The sequence below is a fragment of the Mastigoproctus giganteus genome, chromosome 13 (genome assembly GCF_048544385.1).
Source record: "Mastigoproctus giganteus isolate SK-2022 chromosome 13, ASM4854438v1, whole genome shotgun sequence".
Classification (NCBI taxonomy): Eukaryota; Metazoa; Arthropoda; class Arachnida; order Uropygi; family Thelyphonidae; genus Mastigoproctus; species Mastigoproctus giganteus.
Window position 1 is genome coordinate 35,007,215 of NC_143587.1, and position 22,527 is coordinate 35,029,741.

Sequence of the window (22,527 nt, forward strand, 5' to 3'; positions counted from 1 at the left end):
ACCTGCTAATGTTCATCAGAAGCATAGTGGCTTCCGCCTTAGAAAGCCGTGGAACTGTCAGTTTGTTATGACTTTGCCACTGGTACCAACAGAAGCCATACTTCACATCATGATCCCCATTCATACCTGAGTTAAGTGATTAGATTGCTTGGTTGGCCAGAAAATGCAGTATTAAAACAAAACATTCTCTGCTTCCAGGAACATCTGACAAATCCTTAAACTGCCCCCTCCAAACAAAATATTCTTTTAACGGCATGGTGTGCAGGTATATCAAGAACTGGAAATTGGTGAAATAATGAACTCTTAAACCTGCATTGAGTAGATCGTAGATATAGCTTAGCTTAATTTTCAGCACTCACCTCATAGTAATCCGCTCAGTTTGGTGAAAGTTTCAACACATACATAGTAGTTATGAAATTTTAAAAACTTAAAGAATTATAAATTTAAAAATTACTAAATTATCCTGAGTTTTAAAAATTTTCCTAAGAAAGGAAGGTGTATCTTCCATTCTATAATTGTCTTATTAAAATAAGATATAAAAAGTTAATAGCTGCGCACGAGTAACTTTCGAAACTGTCTTCAGTTAGCTATAGTGGGAAGAGAAGAACGCGCGAAGTATGTTATATACTGGTTAAGTTCCCGAAATGCATTTCAGTGCACGTGGAAACTTTATACATGCTAAATTCCAAATAGGGGAGAAGTTGGTTGGAATCTTTTTGTTTAATATGTTGAACGATGTGTGGTGCTTAAACCACTCAATGATGAGGGCTTCATTTTGAAGAATTTTATAACTGGAATTTAGTTTAACTACTGTAATAGCTGAATCGATGAGTGGGTTATGATTATAAGATTTAAAATGTTATGTTAGCTCTGTACCTGATAAATTAAATTTGAAGCTATTAAAGTGGTAGTATACACGTGTGTTAGAAATTTTTGAAGTCCCAAATTTAGTTGTTGTACTACCTATGTAACATGCTTGACAATCTGATTGACATCTAATCAAATATATATTGTTATTATAATCCTGTAATCCATATTCATATGTTGTCTTGTATGAATTAAATTTAGAACTTAATTTATTATAAGATGTAAATATTAATTTGATATCTGTATTCTTAAAAACCTGTTGAAGTCTTGAGCATATTGTTGATGGTATATAAGGGGTTTGTGTATCTTATTCACGTGGTTATTAATGTTGCTAGGGTTATTAGTACTATTATGGACTTTAGTAATGGTTTCTTTTATTAGTTGTAATGGGTATTTCCTGTCGATAAACATTTTGGTGAGGTATTGCAATTCTACAGATAGGTCTGTTTATGTGTGACTATATTTGATAGCATTATATATATGATTATTAAGAACTGCTTTTTTGATGTATAGAGGATGGTGTGAGTAGTAATGTAAGAACTTATCTGTATGTGTGTTCTTTCTGTATATTTTGGTGCTAAAATAGCATCAAAAATAATGAGATTAGGAACTCAAGATTCGTTACCAGTTGCTTTTAAATACATCGGAAAAGACACTAAGCTCACCAAAGAACAAATCCAATCTCGAGAATACGTCAATAACTGCATTGAAAACAATTTGGCATTTTTGAAATCGATTCCTAATTCAACTTATTACTGGACACAATGTGAATGAAATCTGTTTGCAATGATCAGACAATTGGGTAAACCTAAGTTCTTAACTTTGAGTGCAAACGAGATGGTTGGCCTAAATTGCTAAAAATTTTATACAAAATTCTTAAACTAAAAATTTTATACAAAATAATAAATACATACAAAGATGACACCATGGTTTAGATATCCCTGAAGAGCAAGCAGAAGCTCTTCATTTTATGGAAAAGGCAACATTAGTTAACGAAGACATGGTAACGTGTGCAATTTATTTTAATAAACTTGTGGATTGTATTTTAACTTTGCTTCAGTGTAAGTGTTTCAGTCCATTTCGACAATATTACATTGTCAATTATTTTAAACGGATTGAACATCGTAGCAGTCCACATGCTCACATTCTTTTGTGGCTTAATTTTGTGGCTCCTAAAGAACCTATGGGAAACAGTATGAACGCAATGATAGCTATGAGAAATCAGCTTGTCTCTGTTTCTACTGCAAAAGCCTCTAGTAATATCAAACTCGAACCTCATAAACATACTTGTTACAAAAGGATCCAAGCTACCGACAAACAGGTGTATCGTTTTGAAACTTCATTCATGCCATCATGATCTATGATTATTTTAATTCCCATGCCAAAAGCAGACACTCGACGAGTCAAATATAATGGTGACTACAAGCAATTGTGGAAGAATCTAAGGGAACAATGAATATACTAGCATCGATCACTTCTTTAAAGAAAATCACATTCATTCGGAATCATGTCAATTTACCTCAAGCTGGTATTACTTGGCCTAAAATTTTTCTGAAATGAGAAACCTCATCAAAAATGTCATAACCACTTCAATCCTTTTGTATTTAGCATTTTAAAGTCTAACATAGATATTCAATTCATCACAGAAGTATATTCTTGTGCTACTTTTGGCATCGAATTTGTAAATAAGACCAATCGTGGGATTAGCGATCTACAACGTAAAACTATTGAAATTATGTTCAAGTATCCTGAGTTTGATGTCATTGAAATTACAAGAAAATTAAGCATTGACATGCTTAACTCTGTCGAAGTCTATTCAAGAGGCTGCTTGGTATTTGCTTTGTTTACCGATATCCGAGAGTTCAGTTGTAATTTGTATACCTACCGTGTGATCTATCAAGCAACAGTGTAATAGAAAATTGAATGAAGAAATGGAACGAGAAAACATGGGTGATGATTCTACTGACTTTTGGAAAGAGAATTGGTTTAATAAATACAAGAAAAGACCTCCAGAACTAGAAAATGTTACTTTAACTGACTTCGTTGCCAATTATACTTACACCTCGGGACGTCAGTATCAACTACATCAATATCCAAATATACTTCGATATCGAAACTATGATGTGGCCAATGATTTGAATGAATATAAAAGAGAGATGATTACTCTTCATTTACCTTTTTGAAGTGAAGAAGAGGAAATAATTATCTGAAATGAAATTTCTTGCTTTGTATGATGAACATAAACAAGTTATTTTAGAACGTCAAGAATTATGAATCTGATTTAGATATTCACAAAACTATGGAGATTTGTCATGAAATATTCCATACTGACATAGAAGCCAATATACAAAACTTTGCAGTGTTGATTCGTGAAGACGCTGATCTATTTAAAGATTTCTATGAACATCCAGACAGTGAAATGAATAGCGATCTTTAAGTCAGCTTGGTGCAATAGCAAAGAAACGAGAAAATTTAATGCCAAATGATCAGTTTGGGGATTTAATGTGAAAAGCTAATTTAAAACAGGAAGGAATTTTAATGCATGTCATTTATAATTTACTTCAACCTAATCATCAACCTGTCCAGGTGTTCCTTGCTGGCTGTGGCAAGACGTTCGTGATTTGATTATTGATGGAAGTTTGTAATCATTTCACTAGCACCGATAATTTCTATAATGCTTATATAACTTGTTCTTCTACTGGAAAAGCTGCTGTAGCTATTAATGGTACTACCGTTCACACTGCATTGAAAATTTCGATATCGAAGAATTTACCTCTGTCTTATGAAGTTGCTCAACAATATCGTACTCTTTTCAAATATATACGTGAAGTTAGTATGATTGGAGCTGAACTTTTATCTCAGATGTTTGCCTGTGATAAAGATCATAATTTTGATGGATTAGACATTTTTTTTGATTGGTGATTTGCGACAGTTGCCCCCCCCCCCCCCCCCCCCGTATGAGCAATGCCTATTTATCAGCAGATTAAGCAACAAGTTGCAGGCCCCAATCTTTGACATGGGTTACAATGTTATGAACTCAATGAAGTGATGAGACAGTCGAAATCAGAATTGTCAAGAGTGTTGACTAAAATCGGAAACAGCGTTCAGTTAACTGGCGATGAACAGGAACTTATTGAGTCGAGATTTGTGAGCAGAGAAGCAGCAGACAATTTGTGTTCTGATTGTGTTTGTTTATATTTGAAAAATAAATCTGTGAGCGATTATAACAATTCTGTGTTAAATTCATCTTTGGATACCATTATGTTGATTGCCCAAGACATTTGTCGGGTGCAGAGATGTAGAATGTGAGGTTCATGTGCACCAAAAACTTCATAAAATGGCAGTATTAGACACAGGTGGATTACTGTATGAACTACCTTTACTTATTGGCAAACCATACTTAACCATTACTATTGACCTGTCTGAAGGTCTGGCTAATGGAGCTTTAGGAAAATTTGGCATGTATTGAATATGACGAAGAGATTAATTGTATTAAATGTCTTTGGTTGAAATTTCCGGGATCACTGTGGCGCATTATAGCCTTAGTTGCTAATGTGCCAATAAAATCCAAATCCGGGATCACCTGCTGTGGGTCGACTTGCTAGAACGAAGGCTCATTGGTTTGCGATGGGTAGAGAAATCGATTTAGAAGCCGTACCGATCACAAGTAAGAGTGCTTTGTTGAACAGAACGATCTCAGCTAAACGAAATCATTTTCCACTTATACCAGCTTGTCCTATTACCATCCGTAAATCTCAGGGAGGTACTTTTAATTCTGTAGTTCGTTGCATTATCTCGAGATACCGATATCAATGATCTTTACATTATTGCTGCAAATGGAGAAAATAAATTTTATCATGAACTGAGAAACACTACATCCACTTGCTTGCACTTCAAGCTGAAATGATGAGGTTGTTGAGCAATCCTCTATTTACTATGCAAGATACTTTATATGAGTTCATCAGTAAACGACAAGATCTTTCCATTTTCCACTTTCCAAGATCTTAATATTAAATTGTCAAAGTTTACATGCGCACAGTAACGATCTCACTGATGCAGTCACACAACAATCCAATTTACTTCAGCTTTCTGAAACGTGGCTAAATAACAAAGAAGAAGTAAGCATATCTAACTTCAATTGTGTCGTTCAATTCAAACGAGAAGATAACAAGCTGGCAGTGTAGCCGTTTATCATAAGAGAGAAAAATCGTACTCTTGTTATTACTTCTCATATGGAAGTTATTTTTCGACAAACTGTTGGCAAATCTGTGAGTGTTAGACCTGTTGGAGATATTTGTGCAGCTGAGTGCCTTCTTCCTGATGGTCAAATCATATTGTTGGTAGTCATTTCACCTAACCAAAAGCTCGAACACATCATTGGATTCATCCATTTCGTTTTACTTCCTTACACGATTAAAGGAGCTGCACTGCTACAACAATTGTTTTTAAAAAAATGCAGCCGAATACCAACGATACTTAGTGGGGATATCAACCTTAATTTTGCCGATACTCAATCCAAACTGCTGACTGATTTCTTAAAAAATAAATTTTGGACTAATGTTAAATACTTCTAGATCTGTATCGACTACTAATCATGGAACTATAGTTGTTACTGTGTTTCAAAGACATTTACAATCTCAAGTATCATATTTTAGTTATCATAAACCCATTGTAAGAAAATTACCAAGTGAACATGTATTGCAGCCTCAAATTCATGAAACTGTCAAAAAAAAATAAATGCTTTAAAATGTTAAACATGCTTGGATTCTTTTCATACTAAACCCCTTTAATCTTGTCTAAGCCAAGGATGTTTCCACATAAAATAAAACATCTTTCATGCATACATAGTACACGTGCTGTCTTTTTTCATTAAAATAAACATGTGAAATTTCAACTTCATTCCCATAATTTCTCATTGACGTAAAGGGTTTTTCTTTGGTAAATATCAATGCAAAGTAACTGTTGAGTTCATCTGCAACTTCAGCTGGGGTATCTAATACAATCCCACATCCATTACATAAGGGTCCAATCTGGTTTGTCCTTCTCTTCTTTGCATTTATATATGTGAAGAATTCCTTATCCCTCTTCTTTGCTCTCGGTTTATTGGGCTTTTCTCTTAGTGAAATCGATTATAAACAGGTAATAAACTCAATCTTATTGCATTTGCAATAATACTGATAACTAGATAGCCTGTTATATATTAGTATTTTGTATATTTTTCCCAGTACACCACTCCCCAGGGAGAAGGGCTATTGGCTGTATGACTTTGGTTCTGTAGATGGTTTCTCAGTGTTCTTTAGAATCAACCTGAGTACTGCAATTTTCCATATCTTGGGGGAACTTTCCTTGTATTAAGGAATGATTGTGTAGGTTTGGTAACTTAACTGTTACTATTTCAGTGAATTTTTTTTTAAATTTCTGTCTCTAGGAGATCATGTCTGGGGCATCTATTGGTTTTGAGTAGGGAGTTTGCAGTTCTTCTATTGTGAATAGAGGCCCTATGTTGGCATTTGTGTATTCATGATTTTCTTTGGTTGTAACACTCTGAGTAGGTGAATAATCTCCAGTCTCAGTCTGGAGGATATCTAGTACAGCCACTCCCCAACTTAATAATACTTGACTTGTGTAAATTTGACTTTACATAAGTTTTTGTGAGCCGGTGCAAATTTAAAAAAATTGCGGCAGCATATTTTGCATCCCATAGGAATAAATGGAGGTATTGTGTGAACCCATTGTTTTTTTTTTTGATAATTTGTTCTGAGACTTCAGAAATTAAAATTTTCCCTATTTATCTCTCTAAAAGGTCATTTTATAATGGAAATTGTATTAGTTTTATATAAATTTATGTCAAATAAGCACAACACAAAATCATTTTTAACCAAAGGATGCAAAAAAAAAAAACCCGCGGCCAACACGTTTGCAAACGGTATTTATTGGCTGAGAGAAAGGGTCACGTGGTCCAGCTGGAGAATGCACCACACTTTCATCATGATCATATTTTCCGTTATAAGAATCATTGAATGCCCTTTTGATATTTTTTATTAAGCAAGTTTCTGGAGTTCACAACTATAAAACAAAAACAATTTGCACTTTCCGGTTTATTAGGCTTTTCTGTTAGTGAAATCGATTATAAATGGGTAGTACTCTATCTTATTGCATTTGCAATAATACCGATAACTGAAATTGTTTGGGTTTTTATGTTATGGTGAAATGTGTTTCCCCTTCACTGAAATCTTCAGTCATATAAAAAACATAAGTAAATTTTCAGAATCTTCTCTTCATTACTCTTTACTTATAATAATGAAGGGAAAGCGACCAACAGAAAGTGCAAATGGTGGCAGTGCTAGGAAACGAAACAAAATTCATTTAGAAATGAAGATGAAAATGAAAAAGCGAGTATAAAAGAACATGTTAAAGGATCAACAGTAATCACAAAACAGCGTTTAGGTGTTATATCGAAGATGGAAAAGCTATTAATAATATGGATGGAATATCAGATCCAGAAGCGAGTGCTCCTTGAGTCTAATGGCCATTCAAGCAAAAGCAAGAAGTATTTACAAAGATTCAGTGGCATACTTATCAGCTGAAGACGTTGATTCTGACAACGATGCTTGAAAGGTAAAACTTACTGATGTTATGCCCGTCTCCTCTTTTTTTTATTTATTTTTTTTTTTATAATTTTGTACACTTTTCTAATTTTTCCTGCACATGAGATAAAAAAAATAATAAAAATTGAATAGTGCAAGTGGTGGCAGTGCTAGAAAATGAAACAAAATTCATTTAGAAATGAAAATGAAATGATTAATTGTGAAGTTTTCTAATTCTGAAATTTTTTAATTGCACACTTTTGTAATTTTGTACATTTTTCTGATTTTTTCCGCGCATGAGATAAAAGAAAAATTGAATAAATAATTATTTATGCTTCGTCGAACATTTCTTTTTTGCTTCAGTCCAATTCAGCGAGCATAGTTGCGAGTGCTGCATAAGCACTTAGGATAATTCCAACTTACATAGAGTTTTGCGGGCGCAATCCTTATGTAAGTCAGGGAGTGGCCGTATATTATTGGCAAACTCTGCCTAACACAGGATTGGGGTTCCGTCTGTTTTTATTGTTGTCTCAACTACGTTTCCTATTGGCAACTTATTGGTGACTATTCTGTACACCACTCCCCATGGGTCGGCATTTCCAGAAGTCCCCACGAAATGCTGCCAGGATTCTTTTTTCTTCTGTCTTATGAGGATAGTGTATGAGTTCCTGAGAGTCCTATAGGTATCTCTCAGGGCATCAACCTCATTTTGGGGCCAAATTGTTTGAGCCCTCTGAAAAATAGTTTCTTACCTGGTGGACCATTTTTCTGAGTGTTCAGTTCAGGGCACCACCAGTACTACCTGCTTCCTCTGCTTCTTTTTAGGCATAGCTTGGTTAGCTATCCTTACAAGTATATTGGTCAATTTCCGTGCTTGGTCATCCAGGCTATGATTGTTGTGCAATTCAGACTGCTCATTTTCTTGTTGCTGCAGCTCTGCTGCTATGACTTCTATGTATGTTTGACAGTTTGAGTTTTTAATGTTATATCTTTTAATATCCATAAAGGGCTGTTGAACATTTGTGGCTGTCTGTTCAAGGTAAAGGTAATAGCTCTATGGTCCAATGTCATGCAGGCTGGCTGACACACCAGTTTTTTTTATTTTTTATTTATATGCCATAGAGTTAATTTATATGCTGTAGTGTGGCCAGAGTGACATCAATAACACTCCCTATAAGTTGGAAGGTTATGCAGTTGATTTATCACCCAAAAGGGGCAGTTGCTATAAATTTTGTTAAGATTTGTCTATTATGGGTTCCTGTTCTGTCTTCTGCATGTCTATGACACATGGTTGACTGGCAATTGACTTCTGCAATACTATTATATTGCCATTTGTTAGCAATGAAACAGCTGTTTGAAGGTACTGTATGCTGAGGTTTATATCTTCCCCTGGTCTACAATAAAGAGATATTATGTGAAACTGTCCCACTGCACTAGTGATGTGGCACACACTCAACTGGGTAGCAAGGTATGTGGGGCAGGTTCAGGTGCTCATTATTTCACCAATTTCCAAATAAAACATCCTTGATATGTCATATCAAATGTGTAGTTTGTGAAGCTGTTTATATAAAAGATGTCAAAGCTGTTCAGAAGGATCTGAAAACTAACGATGCTTACAATGCTGTCCAGAGATCAACACAGGTTGAGGAGACTTTTTAAGAGTCATTCTTCATTAGGGCATTCCCAAATTCCATCAATATATCCAATGGGCCTGTTGATTAACAATCACCTGTTGCATGTGTTCAAAAGCAGTCTTGGCACTGACCCAGCTCCAGCAACCAGCATGCTCTTCGAGCAGAACTAGCATAGTCCATCCTACTAGCCAGGCTATCTTCTTCAGAAATTGCCATCACATCTCAGAATGTTCCTTTCAGATAGTTCAGTTGTATTGCCCCCAGAAACACCTTCCACCTTAGGTGTATTCCTTATGTAAAATTTCTTCGGCGATAATTATATATGAAACTACATGTAACTCAGGCAGCTCTATAATCCCATAACCCTTTGCAGCATTACATTATTTCAAATAATATATATAGATGTATATGTTTATTGTTAACTTGTGACTGTTTCTTCAGTCTGCTCATAAGTTTGCCTTTATTTAAATGTTTCTAGTTTGTTTTAGGTATTTTGTTCACTGATGAAGTAAACCAATATTATATAGAAGTTTGTGAAATGTCTCTTTGTTAATTTAATTTAATTTGTCGTTATTCCTGGTATTTATGTTGTATTTAAAAATTGTTGACAACAGATATGCCTAAGTTATATGTAATTGCTAGAAATAAACCAGCATTACTAACACATAGTAGGAAGTGACTTTCAAAGAACTCATAAGACAGTTTATAAACACAACCCATTAATTCATTCATTCATTGTTTTTCCATACAAATTATTTGAATTTCCCCATAAGACCCTAAACTACACTCATCTTTTCATTCCTATGCTTTTAACTTCTCATTTATCTTTATCTCTATTGCTTAGCTGTCTGTTTAAAACACTGTCTCATAATTTCTCTCTACCGTCGTGTCTGACTAGAAGGTTATTTAAAACAACTTTTTGGTTTCTTTTTCTGATGTTATGACATCTTTGATTTTGATGATTTATTTTTATTTATTTTTCTCTCACATGAGATGCTAGGACTATTTCTTATGGATAAAAGTAATGAGATACACAAGTAATTGATTATTAGATGGAATATGTAAAAGCTATTGCCATTTAACTATGTGTAAGATATTTATTTTACATAACCTTAAAATTGTTCCTTGTAGAACATATTGGGTGTGGGAAAGTCTTAGATAACCTAGCTGATGTGGATGAATTGAATAGGTACTGCATCAGGCTTTACTGATGAAAGACCTTTCATATTGAGAGGAGGCTGAGCCATATGAAATTGGTGATTTCATAATTACAGATGATTGTTTATTAGAAAAACTTTTGAGCATAAAGGTAAGTAAGGCTCCCAGTGATGGCATATATCCTGTAGTTTTGAGTAAGAACGCATGGGCATATATTGTACCATTCAGGTTAATTATGAGGGCATCTTTAGACTCAGGAGATTTCTTTGGATTGGAGAAGTGCCAATGTATCGCCAATACTAAAAGCTGTTCTAAGAGTGAAGTTGGTAACTATAGACCGGCTAGTGGTAGAAAAAAATCTTAGAGACAATGACTAATAGTCATTGCCAGGGACATTTAGATAGATATGGCATTCTGAAGGACACACAACATTACCTTTGTTAAGGGTAAATCATGCTTAACTAACTTATTAGGCTATTTTGACACATAGTACTCATGAGCTGGATTTAGGGAATAATTTCAATATAGTTTATTTGGATCTTAGTAAAGCATGTGACACAGTCCCTTATGAGAGGTTATTGTATAAGCTTGCTCTTACGGCGCCTCCGTAGCCAGGTGGGCAGGAGCAGCAGTGCGTAGCACACGCTTCTTGATTAGACCGGGGTTCGAGCCCGTGACCACCAAATACGGAGGATGCAGAATGGTCAGGGAATGACCACAGCATATCCCTGGAGCAATATGGCCTTAGTTGCTAATGCTCCTAAAAACCAAATAACAGCTTAATCTTACTGTATAAGGGAAGTAAGCAAACCCTTAGCCATAATTATGAGAGCTTCCTTGGACTCAGGTGAGGTACCCATGGACTGGAGATGTGCAAATGTGACCGCAATTCACAAAGGAGGATCAAAGGGCAACACAAGTAATTATAGACCTGTTAGTTTAACTTCTGTTCCAGGGAAATTAATGGAGACACTGGTTCAAGAAGCACTGCAGGATCATCTAGACAAGACTTCAGTTATAGCTTGGACACAGCATGGGTTTGTTAAGGGGAAATCTTGTTTGACCAATTTGATTGGATACTATGATGTGGTCACAAAGGAACTGGATGCAGGGAATAACTTTGATATCATATATTTGGATCTTCGAAAGGCTTTTGATACTGTTGCACATGGAAGACTGCTGCACAAATTGGAGCAGTGCGGCATTGGAGGCAAATTGCTGCTATGGATAAAGGGATGGTTGAGTGGGAGAAGACAGAGTGTATTCTCTGTCTTCTTCCACTCAATGGCCACTGCTCTTTGTGGACTAATGTTATTAGTGGAGTCCCTCAGGGTTCAGTGATGGGGCCATTGTTGTTTTCTGTATTTATAAATGATATTAATGATGGTATATCAGGCTTAATGTCCAAGTTGGCAGAGTTGTTAATGACAGTATGCTGCTGCAACAGGATCTAGAAAAGTTGAGCAGATGGGCTGAGAGGTAGCAAATAAAATTTAACCTTGACAAATGTAAAGTACTACATATGGGAAGCAGTAACCCCAGAGTAACGTATCAACTGTGTGGTACTACACTGATAGTGGTAGAGAATGCAAAGGACCTGGGGGTAATTGTGCAGGCAGATATGAAGTTTTCTGAGCAGGGCAGATTGTCTGCAAAAGTAGCTCATGGTGTCTTGTCAATGATATACAGGAATTTTTCTAGCAGGGATAAGGAGGTGATTATCCCCTTGTATAAGGAAATTGTCAGGCCACACCTTGAGTACTGTATATAGGTCTGGAGGCCTCATTTTAAGAAGGATGTAGAGCTGTTAGAATGAGTACAGAGAAGGGCAACGAGATTAGTGAATGGAACAAAGGGTTGCTCTTACGAAGAAAGGCTTAAGTTTTACAGATTACAGTGTTTGGAGACTAGGCACCTGCAAGGTGATCTGAATGAGGTGTATAAAGCCTTGAATGGTTTGAGTATGCTCAATGCTGATGGGATTCTTCCTCTTGCTCAGAATAATCACCTGAGAGGGCATAAATTCAAATTGAGGAAAGACAGTTGTAGGATAGATGTGCGGAAGTTTGCCTTTAGCCAGCGGGTAGTTGATTGGTGAACAGACTTCCATCTTTTGTTGTGGAAGTTGATAGCCTAAATAAATTTAAGGCTGAGCTGGACAGGTATTTGGAATGAATGGAGGGTTGAAATCGGAGCTGCTTTTTTTTTTTTTTTTTTTTTGCTGATGCTGCATAAGCTTGCATGATAAAGTTGGATTGCTTGGTGGCTGTAGGGCAAAAGGTTGTGATTAATGGATATTCTTCAGATTGGCGTAACGTCGGGAGTGGAGCTCCTGAACAGGGCTCTTGGAGCACTGTTGTTTCTGATTTTCGTAAATGACATCGACGAAGGGATAGAAAGCATGATATCAAAATTTGCAAATTATCATAGGATTGGCAGAGTTGTTAATGATTAGTGCCAAGCAGCAATCCTTCAGGATGGCTCGAACAGACTTCAGAGATGATCAGAGAAGTGGCAGCTATGTTTTAGTGCTGTAAATGCAAGGTCTTATACTTGGGGAATAGCAATCCACAGATAAATTATACACTTGGTGGGATTGAATTAAAAACAGTTAAGGAGAAAAGGATCTGGGAGTTACAATGCGGATAGATATGAGGTTTTCTGAGCAGTGTAGACAGGCAACCAGGAAGGCTCATGGTGTCCTATCAATGCTTTTTTGAACACTATCCTGTAGAGATAGGGAGGTCATAATCCCACTGTATAAGGCAGTTGTGAGACCGCATTTGGAATACTGTGTTCAAGTATGGAGAACTCATCTGAAAAAAAGACATTGAACTTCTTGAAAGGGTCCAAAGACGGGGAAACTTGAATGGTGAGATTGGCAGAAGGATGACTGTATGAGGAGAGACTCCGATTATGCAGGCTACAGAGCTTGACAACAGGCACCTCAGAGGTGACCTGATTGATCTTGTTTACAAGTCTTTGAGAGGCATTAGTAAAACAAATGAAGGTGGAATTCCCACTGTTATAAAGAATTCCAGAACTAGGGGTCATAAATTCAAATTACAAGAGTTGAGGTTTAGATTAGATTGTAGGAAGTTTTCTTTTAGTCAGCAGGTTCGTTGATTGCTGGAACAAGTTGCCTTCGCAGGTAGTTGAGGTCGACAGTTTGAATTAATTCAAAGGTCAACTGGATGCTTACCTGTGTCGGGAGGGAAGCATATAATTATGTTTTCTTATCTACTTGGTTGCTTGGGTTTTTTTTTTTTTTTTTTTTTTCCAGTGCAGCAAAAGCCTGTGGCTTCCTTGCGCTATATGGTGAATACTCTTACTATTATTATATGTATAAGAAAAATAAAATAATATAAAAAAATATATAAGAAAAAAGTATAAAAATAGAATGCAAGTAGAGTGAGAATGCAGATTATGAATGGAGTAAATGTCTCTCTCTCCCACCCCTTTGCCTGGTGGGTTCCCCACCGCCAGCTAACATGTCCCACCCAGGGCAGGATGGGTAGTTTGACCTTCCTACCGGATTCAACACTACATGGACATAACAACCATCACCGACGAAGACATACTGTGGCTTTGCTGCCAACACGCCATTTGGTGATCTGAACTGGGTACTCTAACCCGCTTCCCTTTAAAACCCCCTCCCTCCCTGCCTCCTCCATACTTCATCTGGCAGGACTTGTCTCCACTGACCTCTTTGGGGATGCCTTCTCTGTCGTTCCCATTCTTCTACCTGTTTTCCACCCAGTCTTCAGTCTCCTCCTCTCTCTCACTAAACTGACCAAGTACACCCTTAACAATGCCGGCAAATTCTAATCAACATCTAAATTCTACTGCTTTCTTGTAAATCTCTTTCATCCAAATTTTAGTGTTCACCCCTTTTTTTTTTTTTTTTTTTTTTTTAAGGCCTTGCCACTGAAATCCTTGGAAGTTAGGTGGTGGAGTCTGCCAGAGTACTTAAATAATCTACTGGGTGCCTGACTTGCCTCCTCATGGCAAAGTCTGGCCAACAGTGGGTTCCAATAGGGGCCCAACGACTAAATGGTCAGAGAAACAACAGAACATAATGCTACACAACAGACCACTCCCCACACACTTTAAATCTCTGGTCTCCACAGAATTCTGTATCACTTATAAAGAATACAGTGCAGAGATGGGGAAACCCCTAGTGCCATCAGATGACTAACACACTTTACTATTATTATATAGAATTTTTTTACCATTTGTTCCATAGTAACCTTTAATAATAATTAGTATTATTTACTTATATATCTTATGATTTTATTTCTACAGGTTCCTGTTGGTGATCCTTCAGAAATAGATGAAATATTTGATGATATTTCATATAATAAAGGAGCATCTGTAATTAGGATGTTACACAGATACATAGGAGATGAGGTGAGCATAATGCTATACTCAGTAATATGAGAGAGAGAGAGAGAGAGAGAGAGAGAGAGAGAGAGAGAGAGAGAGAGTGTTCATGATTGTATTCTTATTTATTATATAGATTTAAAATTACAGTAGGCCCTTGATTTAACAGACTTCAGATTTAACCGACAAAAAAATTTCTGTTCTAAAGGGAAAAATAGAACCTTTTTTTTTTTTTTTTAATTCGCAAATAGAGCATGCTAAAAGGTTGGGTCAGTGAGTCAGCATGCATTATCTTATCATGCATCCGGTGTCGGGCTTGGTGTATTACATCATCTAGGTGAGACAGGGGGTTAGAGGGAGAGCATTAGCATCAACATTGTCAGACTTTCGTCAATAGCAGACACTCCTTCCCCCAATTAGTCTGTTGAATCAAGGACTTACTGTACTGTTTGATTACGGTGAAACCAATCACAAATATAAAATTATCTTTTGAATTTGATACCTGCTGAGTTCCTTGAAACCAAAATGAATTGTAACTGTTTACTTGTACATATTTTCACCCCTATATATACACAGATACATAGGAGATAAACCCAATTTGGCATGTCTTAATTTTGTTTGGATTCACATCACTAAATTCTTAGTTTTCCAACAAATGTGTTATGACGATTTAAGATAACAGAAAAGCTTATGACAATGGACTTTCATCAGATTCTCCTTTTTTTTTTTCTTTTTTTTTTTGTACCTGTACTAAAGCTGTCAGTAATTGGAAACAAGTTATTAATAAATCTGATGTTAATCTTCAGAGAGGCCAAGAGTAGAAAACTTAATGAGTCCAGATGTCAGTTTTGCTTTCTAATCTCTTGCCTAAAGTCGTTGGCTGCAACTTCTATCCATCCTTACTTTGCTTTTGCATCCAGATGATTAGACCTAAAGATAAGACCTCTAAAGAAGTAAAATAAAACCCTAGATATCAGGAAATTTTCTGGTTTTTGTGGCTCTAATTCATAAAATCCTTTTAACTAAATTCTGCAGACAGTAAAAGTTGTGGGATTATACCAATTTGTTGTAGTCATTGAAACAGTTTGAAAATTGTACATGGAGATGCATATAGTTTTAAAATTATTAGAAAAAAAAATACAAAATTAGCATATTTGATCCTTATAGCATTCAATAGTAATGTATTCTAAAAATACATAGGCAAATTTTACTGTACATTCCTAAGAGATCATGGAACTAAAATTCTGCATCCCACAGAGCATCAAAGAGCTGAAGCGATATCAAATGACCATTAATTTTTCACTGGAAATATGAAATGGCTTAGTTTTTTTGTAAAACTTACAAGAGTGCTGGTGATATCCTGAAAAACGCATGATTTCCTGCTTTAGTAGTCTCAATGTGGCCACTCAATGCTTTGATCTCAGTGGTTGAATTTTTTATAGCCGACTGGATCTTTGTCTAAATTTTCAACCTTTAATGCTGGAGTTTGCCAGCTTTTTCTCACATATTCTTTTTCTCCTGTATATTAATGTAACCCTCTTCCTTTTTCTGGAAATCCTAGAACTGGAAGTTTTGCCGATACTAGTACAAGGTGTGTCTGAAAAGTTTTAGGACTGATATTTTTTTTTTAAACAGTACTTATAGTGCCATACATTGTCTATTGTTGGAACTATTCACTGTCAAGTCTGAACTGGCTCTGCAAGGTTTCATCAGTGTGCACAAAGATGTTCTAGTGGAAAGCCATGTTTAAGTTGGCACAGTAAAATCACATCATCAAGGACCAAGCAAAGAGTAGTGATAAAATTTTGTTTTAAAGCCAGAAAAAGTGCAACTGAAATAGTTGCAATTGTGAATGCAGCTTATGGACATGGAGCACTATCATGATCCAACATTTTTTTTTTTTTTTTTTTTGGTATGGGCTGTTTTGTGAAGGGTGAGAAGATGTTCAGGACAATGCATGGAGTGGTTGCCTGTCCCAGTCTTGTATGGACTTGACCATTAAAAAAATTCAGCAGCTGTTAATGGAAGATTGCCACCTGTCCCTCCAATTGATAGCAGAGCAGCTTCACATCAGCGAGGATACCGTGCATTTGATTGTCGAAGGTTTGAAAAAAAGGAAAGCATGCTCGTACTTTGTATAGCATGCTTTGATGGCAGAACAGGAGGAATGAGTTGCTGCTTGTCAAGATTTGATTGAGATGGGCGACAGTGATCCAGACTTCTTTTAAAAAAATCATAACTGGTGATGAACCCTTGTGCTTTGCATGCAAAACTAAAAACAAAAAGACAATCAGTTGCATGGATTGGAAATTCACCAAGGCCAAAGAAACTCTGATTCCAATGTTCTTGAACCAGAACAATGTTAAGGATTTTTTTTTTTTTTTTTTTGATTGGCAAGGAGTTGTGCACAAATAATTTGTACCAGAAGGACAGGCAGTCGACTCTGAATTTTACAGAGGAGTAATGGAGAAGAATTTGGCATATTAGCCAGACATGGACAAGTCAAGTGAGTGGTTCTTGCTTCATGACAATGTACATTCACACAATGCAACCATTGCCAGGCAGTTTCTCGCATGGAAGGGCGTTACAGCATTTCACCATCCCTGTATTCAACAGATTTGGCACCATTATTTTCTGTTTCCGAAAGCGAAATCCCACTTGAAGGAGCGCCATTTTGACAGCGTTTCAGAGATCCAGACCAGTGTGGTGAGGGAATTAAATATTGTTCCACAGAGCCATTCAGAAAGTGTACGACTGTGCAAAGAGGTGTATCGAATTACAAAGGATGTACTTTGAAGATTAAATGGTAATAGATTTTTTTCCTTGATTTCAATTTTTTGTGAACATTGTCCTAAAACTTTACAGATACACATTGTACACTACATCCTCATTTTGATGAGTAAAATTTTGTATTTTTGTAGCTTATTTTATACTTTTTCAAGACTATGAAAAGTATTCAGTCTAACCAAGCTATAATGTTTAATTAGACTTCATGATGTTGGTGCATTATGGTGTTTAGTTGCTCGTTTGTCATAAAACCTCTAATAATAGTTGTAATATCAATGGCAAATTTATTGTACGAAAACTTGAAAAATCCAAAATATGAAACTTCCAATTGCTGAGGTTTCTGGTTTTGAAACTTTGTATATGAATTGAAATTAGCACCAAAGTGGTATTACTACCTCTAATACCATAAAATTCATAAACCTCTAATAATAGTTGCAATAACATTGACAAATTTATTGTATGAAAACTTAAAATCCAAAATAGGAAATTTTCAATTCCTGAGGTTTCTGGTTTTAAGACTGTATCTGAATTGAAATTAGCATCAAAGTGGTATCACTACCAAAATGAAATTACATTATAATTACATTCTGTTTTAAGTGATTTTAATAAATTTAAAATAATTTTCTGATTTTTTTGGGAACATTTCCCCTGTTCATATGCTTTTAACAGTTTCCAGCAACTTTTCTTTTCCTTTGTGTTATTTATTTTATGCTTTATTTATTTATTTATGAACACTACCATTAGATGGGTTTGCTCACATTTGGTATAAAGTATATCAGTCATGCTCAGTACACATGCGTTTGTGGGATTTGCTCACTTGGGTGTTCTCCTAATTACTTGCTTTGAAAATATTGGAGACATGCAGTCTATCTGGAAATGTGCTTCTTTTCCCCAAATGTAGCAGATGTCAGGTACTACTGCTAAAAAGAAAAAAAAAAAAAAAACCCTCTGTTTTTATAGGTGCAGAAAGTGTTATTATTTTTTTCATTCAAAACATTATCCCTCAGTACCCTATTGCTATTCTTCTTAATTATATAATACAGTATCAGACAGTGCTTTGTTTTTGTGCTTATGAACAGTTGTATTAACAATAATGATATTTAATAGTAATATATTTGCTTAACAAAATGCATTATCCTGAGAAAAGAGAAAATATGTATATGGAATCTGTTATAATACTCATAAAATTGTACTTAAAATTCAAATTTTAAAGCAGGCAAATTCAAGAAGCCATTTCATTTACAGGTCTCACTTTTAAAATGTCTGTTTTAAATTGTAATAGTGTATGTGCCAACTGTTAGTGCATGGTAAGCTGTAATAATATTACTTGATTTCCTGATGTTGATTTCATTTTATCAACCATAATAGGCATGTATCACCAATTGTTTCCTATTGTTTTTAAATTTCTTTGTAATAATTAATGCAACCTGATGATAAGGCCTGACTCACACCAAAGTGGTGGGAACAAGGCTTTTCTTTTCCAGTGAGACACTTGTACAGACATAATATACTTGGCACAATATGGTCTAAGTTTAACAGATATTTATTTAAAGTATACCCAGTAAAATAAAATAAAATAAAATATTTCCAGAAGCTTTCGGAACTCGTGTCCCTTTCTCAACTGACAGAATTTTTAAATACATTACAAGCAAACTGTGGCACGTTACTCATTCGTCATTGTTGTAGCACGGACGTGTGCTGCCTTGCGCCAGTGATCATCCATCAATAAAACGGTTGTCTCCAGGATTGGATGTATACGCATGCCTTTCTGGCGATTTAATGCCTTAGGGTTGTTCATTATGTTTAGTGACTCTAGCCATAGGCGGTGGCGAAAGTGTCGCGCGTGGTCCACTATCTCAAAGTCGCGCTTGGGGTCAAGATCGTGGTTGGTAGCCCAAAAATGTTCTGCAAGCGCGGACTGGTCAGTTTCGGCAAGCCGGATTGCTCTGTCGTGTTCCGTGAGGCGATCCTGGAGACGTCTCGATGTCTCACCTACGTAGCAACTGTTACAGGCCCTACAGGTGATACGGTACACTACATTGCTGCGTAAGACAGGTGTGACAGGGGTCTTCACACTGGAGACAAGTGAACGTAGGTTCCTACCTGGTAATTGTACACATTTTATGTTGTAACTTCTCAGGATCTTCGAGATACGTCCTGACACTCCTGGATAGTACGGAATGTAGGCGGATGATATGCCGACTTGCTTCGGAGGTCTTGGGTTGGAAGTAAGCTCTTGTGCCTGTAACAAGCATCTGTTTAGTACATGGGATGGATAACCGCATCTGGTTAAGTCCGCCTTCACACGGGAGATCTCGTTACGTCTAATTGTGTCGGTGCTGGAATGGCTCCAGGCCCTGGAGAACAGGGTGCGGGCAGTGCTATTGAGATGGCTTGGAGCGTGGCCGGACCCGTAGTTGGTGAATTGACCGCACCACATGGGTTTGCGGTATACTGAGGTCTCTAGATGTGGGCCTACGCGATGCACTAGCACGTCCAGAAACGGGAGCGAACCGTCCACCTCTGATTCTACGGTAAACTTGATGAAATTGGATAGAGAGTTGAGGTATTCTAGTAGTACCGTTTCAGAACCACGTGGTATTATGGTAAAAATATCGTCGACATATCTACACCACGTTGTAATAGGTGTAGGTGGGTTCTGGTGTATCTGCTTCTCCAGATCTTCCATGGCGATGTTAGCTACTACGGAACTGACAGGGGCACCCATAGCAGTGCCATGTACTTGTTTGTAGAGTGAGTCTTCAAAGGTGAAGATGCTGCTAGAGAGGCATAGGTTGAGGGCGGTACAGATGTCATCAGTGGATAGTGACGTCCTGGATTGGAGGCTTAAGTCGCTCTCAAGGAGCCTTCTGGCGCAGTGCACGGCCTGTTGGACGGGAATCGAGGTGAATAAAGAAACCACGTCAAATGATGCCATGACAGAGTTATCAGGGATTGAAATGTCCTTAATGGTGTTAATGAATTCACTGCTGTTTTTAACGGTGTGAGATGTATTACCTATAAGAGGCGAGAGGAGGCTCGCGATGTGTTTGGACAGTTCATACGTTGGGGCACTGCAGCAAGACACTATAGGTCTGAGAGGAATACCCGGTTTATGGATCTTTGGTAATCCGTAGAATTGTGGTAGTTGACAGCCAGTACCACGCAGAAGATGGTGAGTCGCGGTCGGGATCTTCTTATCTTTAAGCCATGCGTGGACAAGTTTATTAACATTTGCTTCCAGACGTTTCAAGACTTTAACGGGAGGATCAGGTAGAGGTTCATATACGTTAGGATCGAGTAATAGGGCCAAGGCTTTCTCTCGGTAGGCTGATCGGTCCAGCACAACAGTCCGGCGCCCTTTATCCGCAGGAAGTACAACGATGGAGTTGTCTTTTCTTATAGATGACAGGGCGGCACGTTGGCGGTGGTTGAGGTTTGAGCACGTTTTTCGAGTGTTGCGGAGGACTGCGGCAGTCTTGAATCGGATCTCGTTGGCAGTTTCTTCGGGAAGGTTGGTAATACTGGCTTCTATGCCCATAGCGAGCTGTGTGATGGGAGGTTTCGATGGTATAACGGCGAATTTCATACCGTTTGATAAAACACTCAGCTGCTCGTTGGACAGTTGTTTGTTACTTAGATTCAAGACGAAAGAAGTCGTGTCGTCTGAACGAGTGTTCGTCTTTAAGGAGTTAGTTTCTATGCTCAAGTTTATGAACTTGCGCTGTTGGCGTAAACGGTAGGTATCCGAGGTCTGACTAGCCCGATGGCAGATGGTATGTATAAGGTTTGTAAATACAATAGGCGAGACCTTACCTTGTATATGTTGTAACAGTCTGGACTTGTTGTAGTCAGCGTTCCTGATTTCATGGTGGAGATGGGATATCCATAAATTTAACGTGCGCAGGCTGAAGTTAAAGCAGGCACGATCCATATGAGAGTTGTGGAACGGGGCTTTGTATCGGAACCCTTTAGGTATAATTCGATTGCTTTTGCATCTGTGGGCGAAGCGTAAATGTTGCCTGTAGCGAGCTATTGAGAGGAAGCATTTTTGCAACTGTGCACAATCGTTGTAGGTATTATGGCCATAAAGTGATCGAATAGTGACAAATGGGCCTGGAGTACTGGGGTCCATAGTTTAACAGATATTTATTTAAAGTATACCCAGTAAAATAAAATAAAATAAAATATTTCCAGAAGCTTTCGGAACTCGTGTCCCTTTCTCAACTGACAGAATTTTTAAATACATTACAAGCAAACTGTGGCACGTTACTCATTCGTCATTGTTGTAGCACGGACGTGTGCTGCCTTGCGCCAGTGATCATCCATCAATAAAACGGTTGTCTCCAGGATTGGATGTATACGCATGCCTTTCTGGCGATTTAATGCCTTAGGGTTGTTCATTATGTTTAGTGACTCTAGCCATAGGCGGTGGCGAAAGTGTCGCGCGTGGTCCACTATCTCAAAGTCGCGCTTGGGGTCAAGATCGTGGTTGGTAGCCCAAAAATGTTCTGCAAGCGCGGACTGGTCAGTTTCGGCAAGCCGGATTGCTCTGTCGTGTTCCGTGAGGCGATCCTGGAGACGTCTCGATGTCTCACCTACGTAGCAACTGTTACAGGCCCTACAGGTGATACGGTACACTACATTGCTGCGTAAGACAGGTGTGACAGGGGTCTTCACACTGGAGACAAGTGAACGTAGGTTCCTACCTGGTAATTGTACACATTTTATGTTGTAACTTCTCAGGATCTTCGAGATACGTCCTGACACTCCTGGATAGTACGGAATGTAGGCGGATGATATGCCGACTTGCTTCGGAGGTCTTGGGTTGGAAGTAAGCTCTTGTGCCTGTAACAAGCATCTGTTTAGTACATGGGATGGATAACCGCATCTGGTTAAGTCCGCCTTCACACGGGAGATCTCGTTACGTCTAATTGTGTCGGTGCTGGAATGGCTCCAGGCCCTGGAGAACAGGGTGCGGGCAGTGCTATTGAGATGGCTTGGAGCGTGGCCGGACCCGTAGTTGGTGAATTGACCGCACCACATGGGTTTGCGGTATACTGAGGTCTCTAGATGTGGGCCTACGCGATGCACTAGCACGTCCAGAAACG

General features: G+C 37.6%; 1 protein-coding gene across 1 annotated transcript in view; it reads left to right on the top strand.

Annotated features, from left to right (window-relative positions):
- Nucleotides 1-22,527, top strand: part of Psa (puromycin-sensitive aminopeptidase) — a 142,436-nt gene that overhangs the window by 74,478 nt on the left and 45,431 nt on the right. Inside the window, exon 9 of the mRNA XM_090387786.1 lies at nucleotides 14,552-14,656. Coding sequence (XP_090243912.1) covers nucleotides 14,552-14,656 — 105 coding nt within the window. The remainder of the gene's footprint in view (nucleotides 1-14,551; nucleotides 14,657-22,527) is intronic.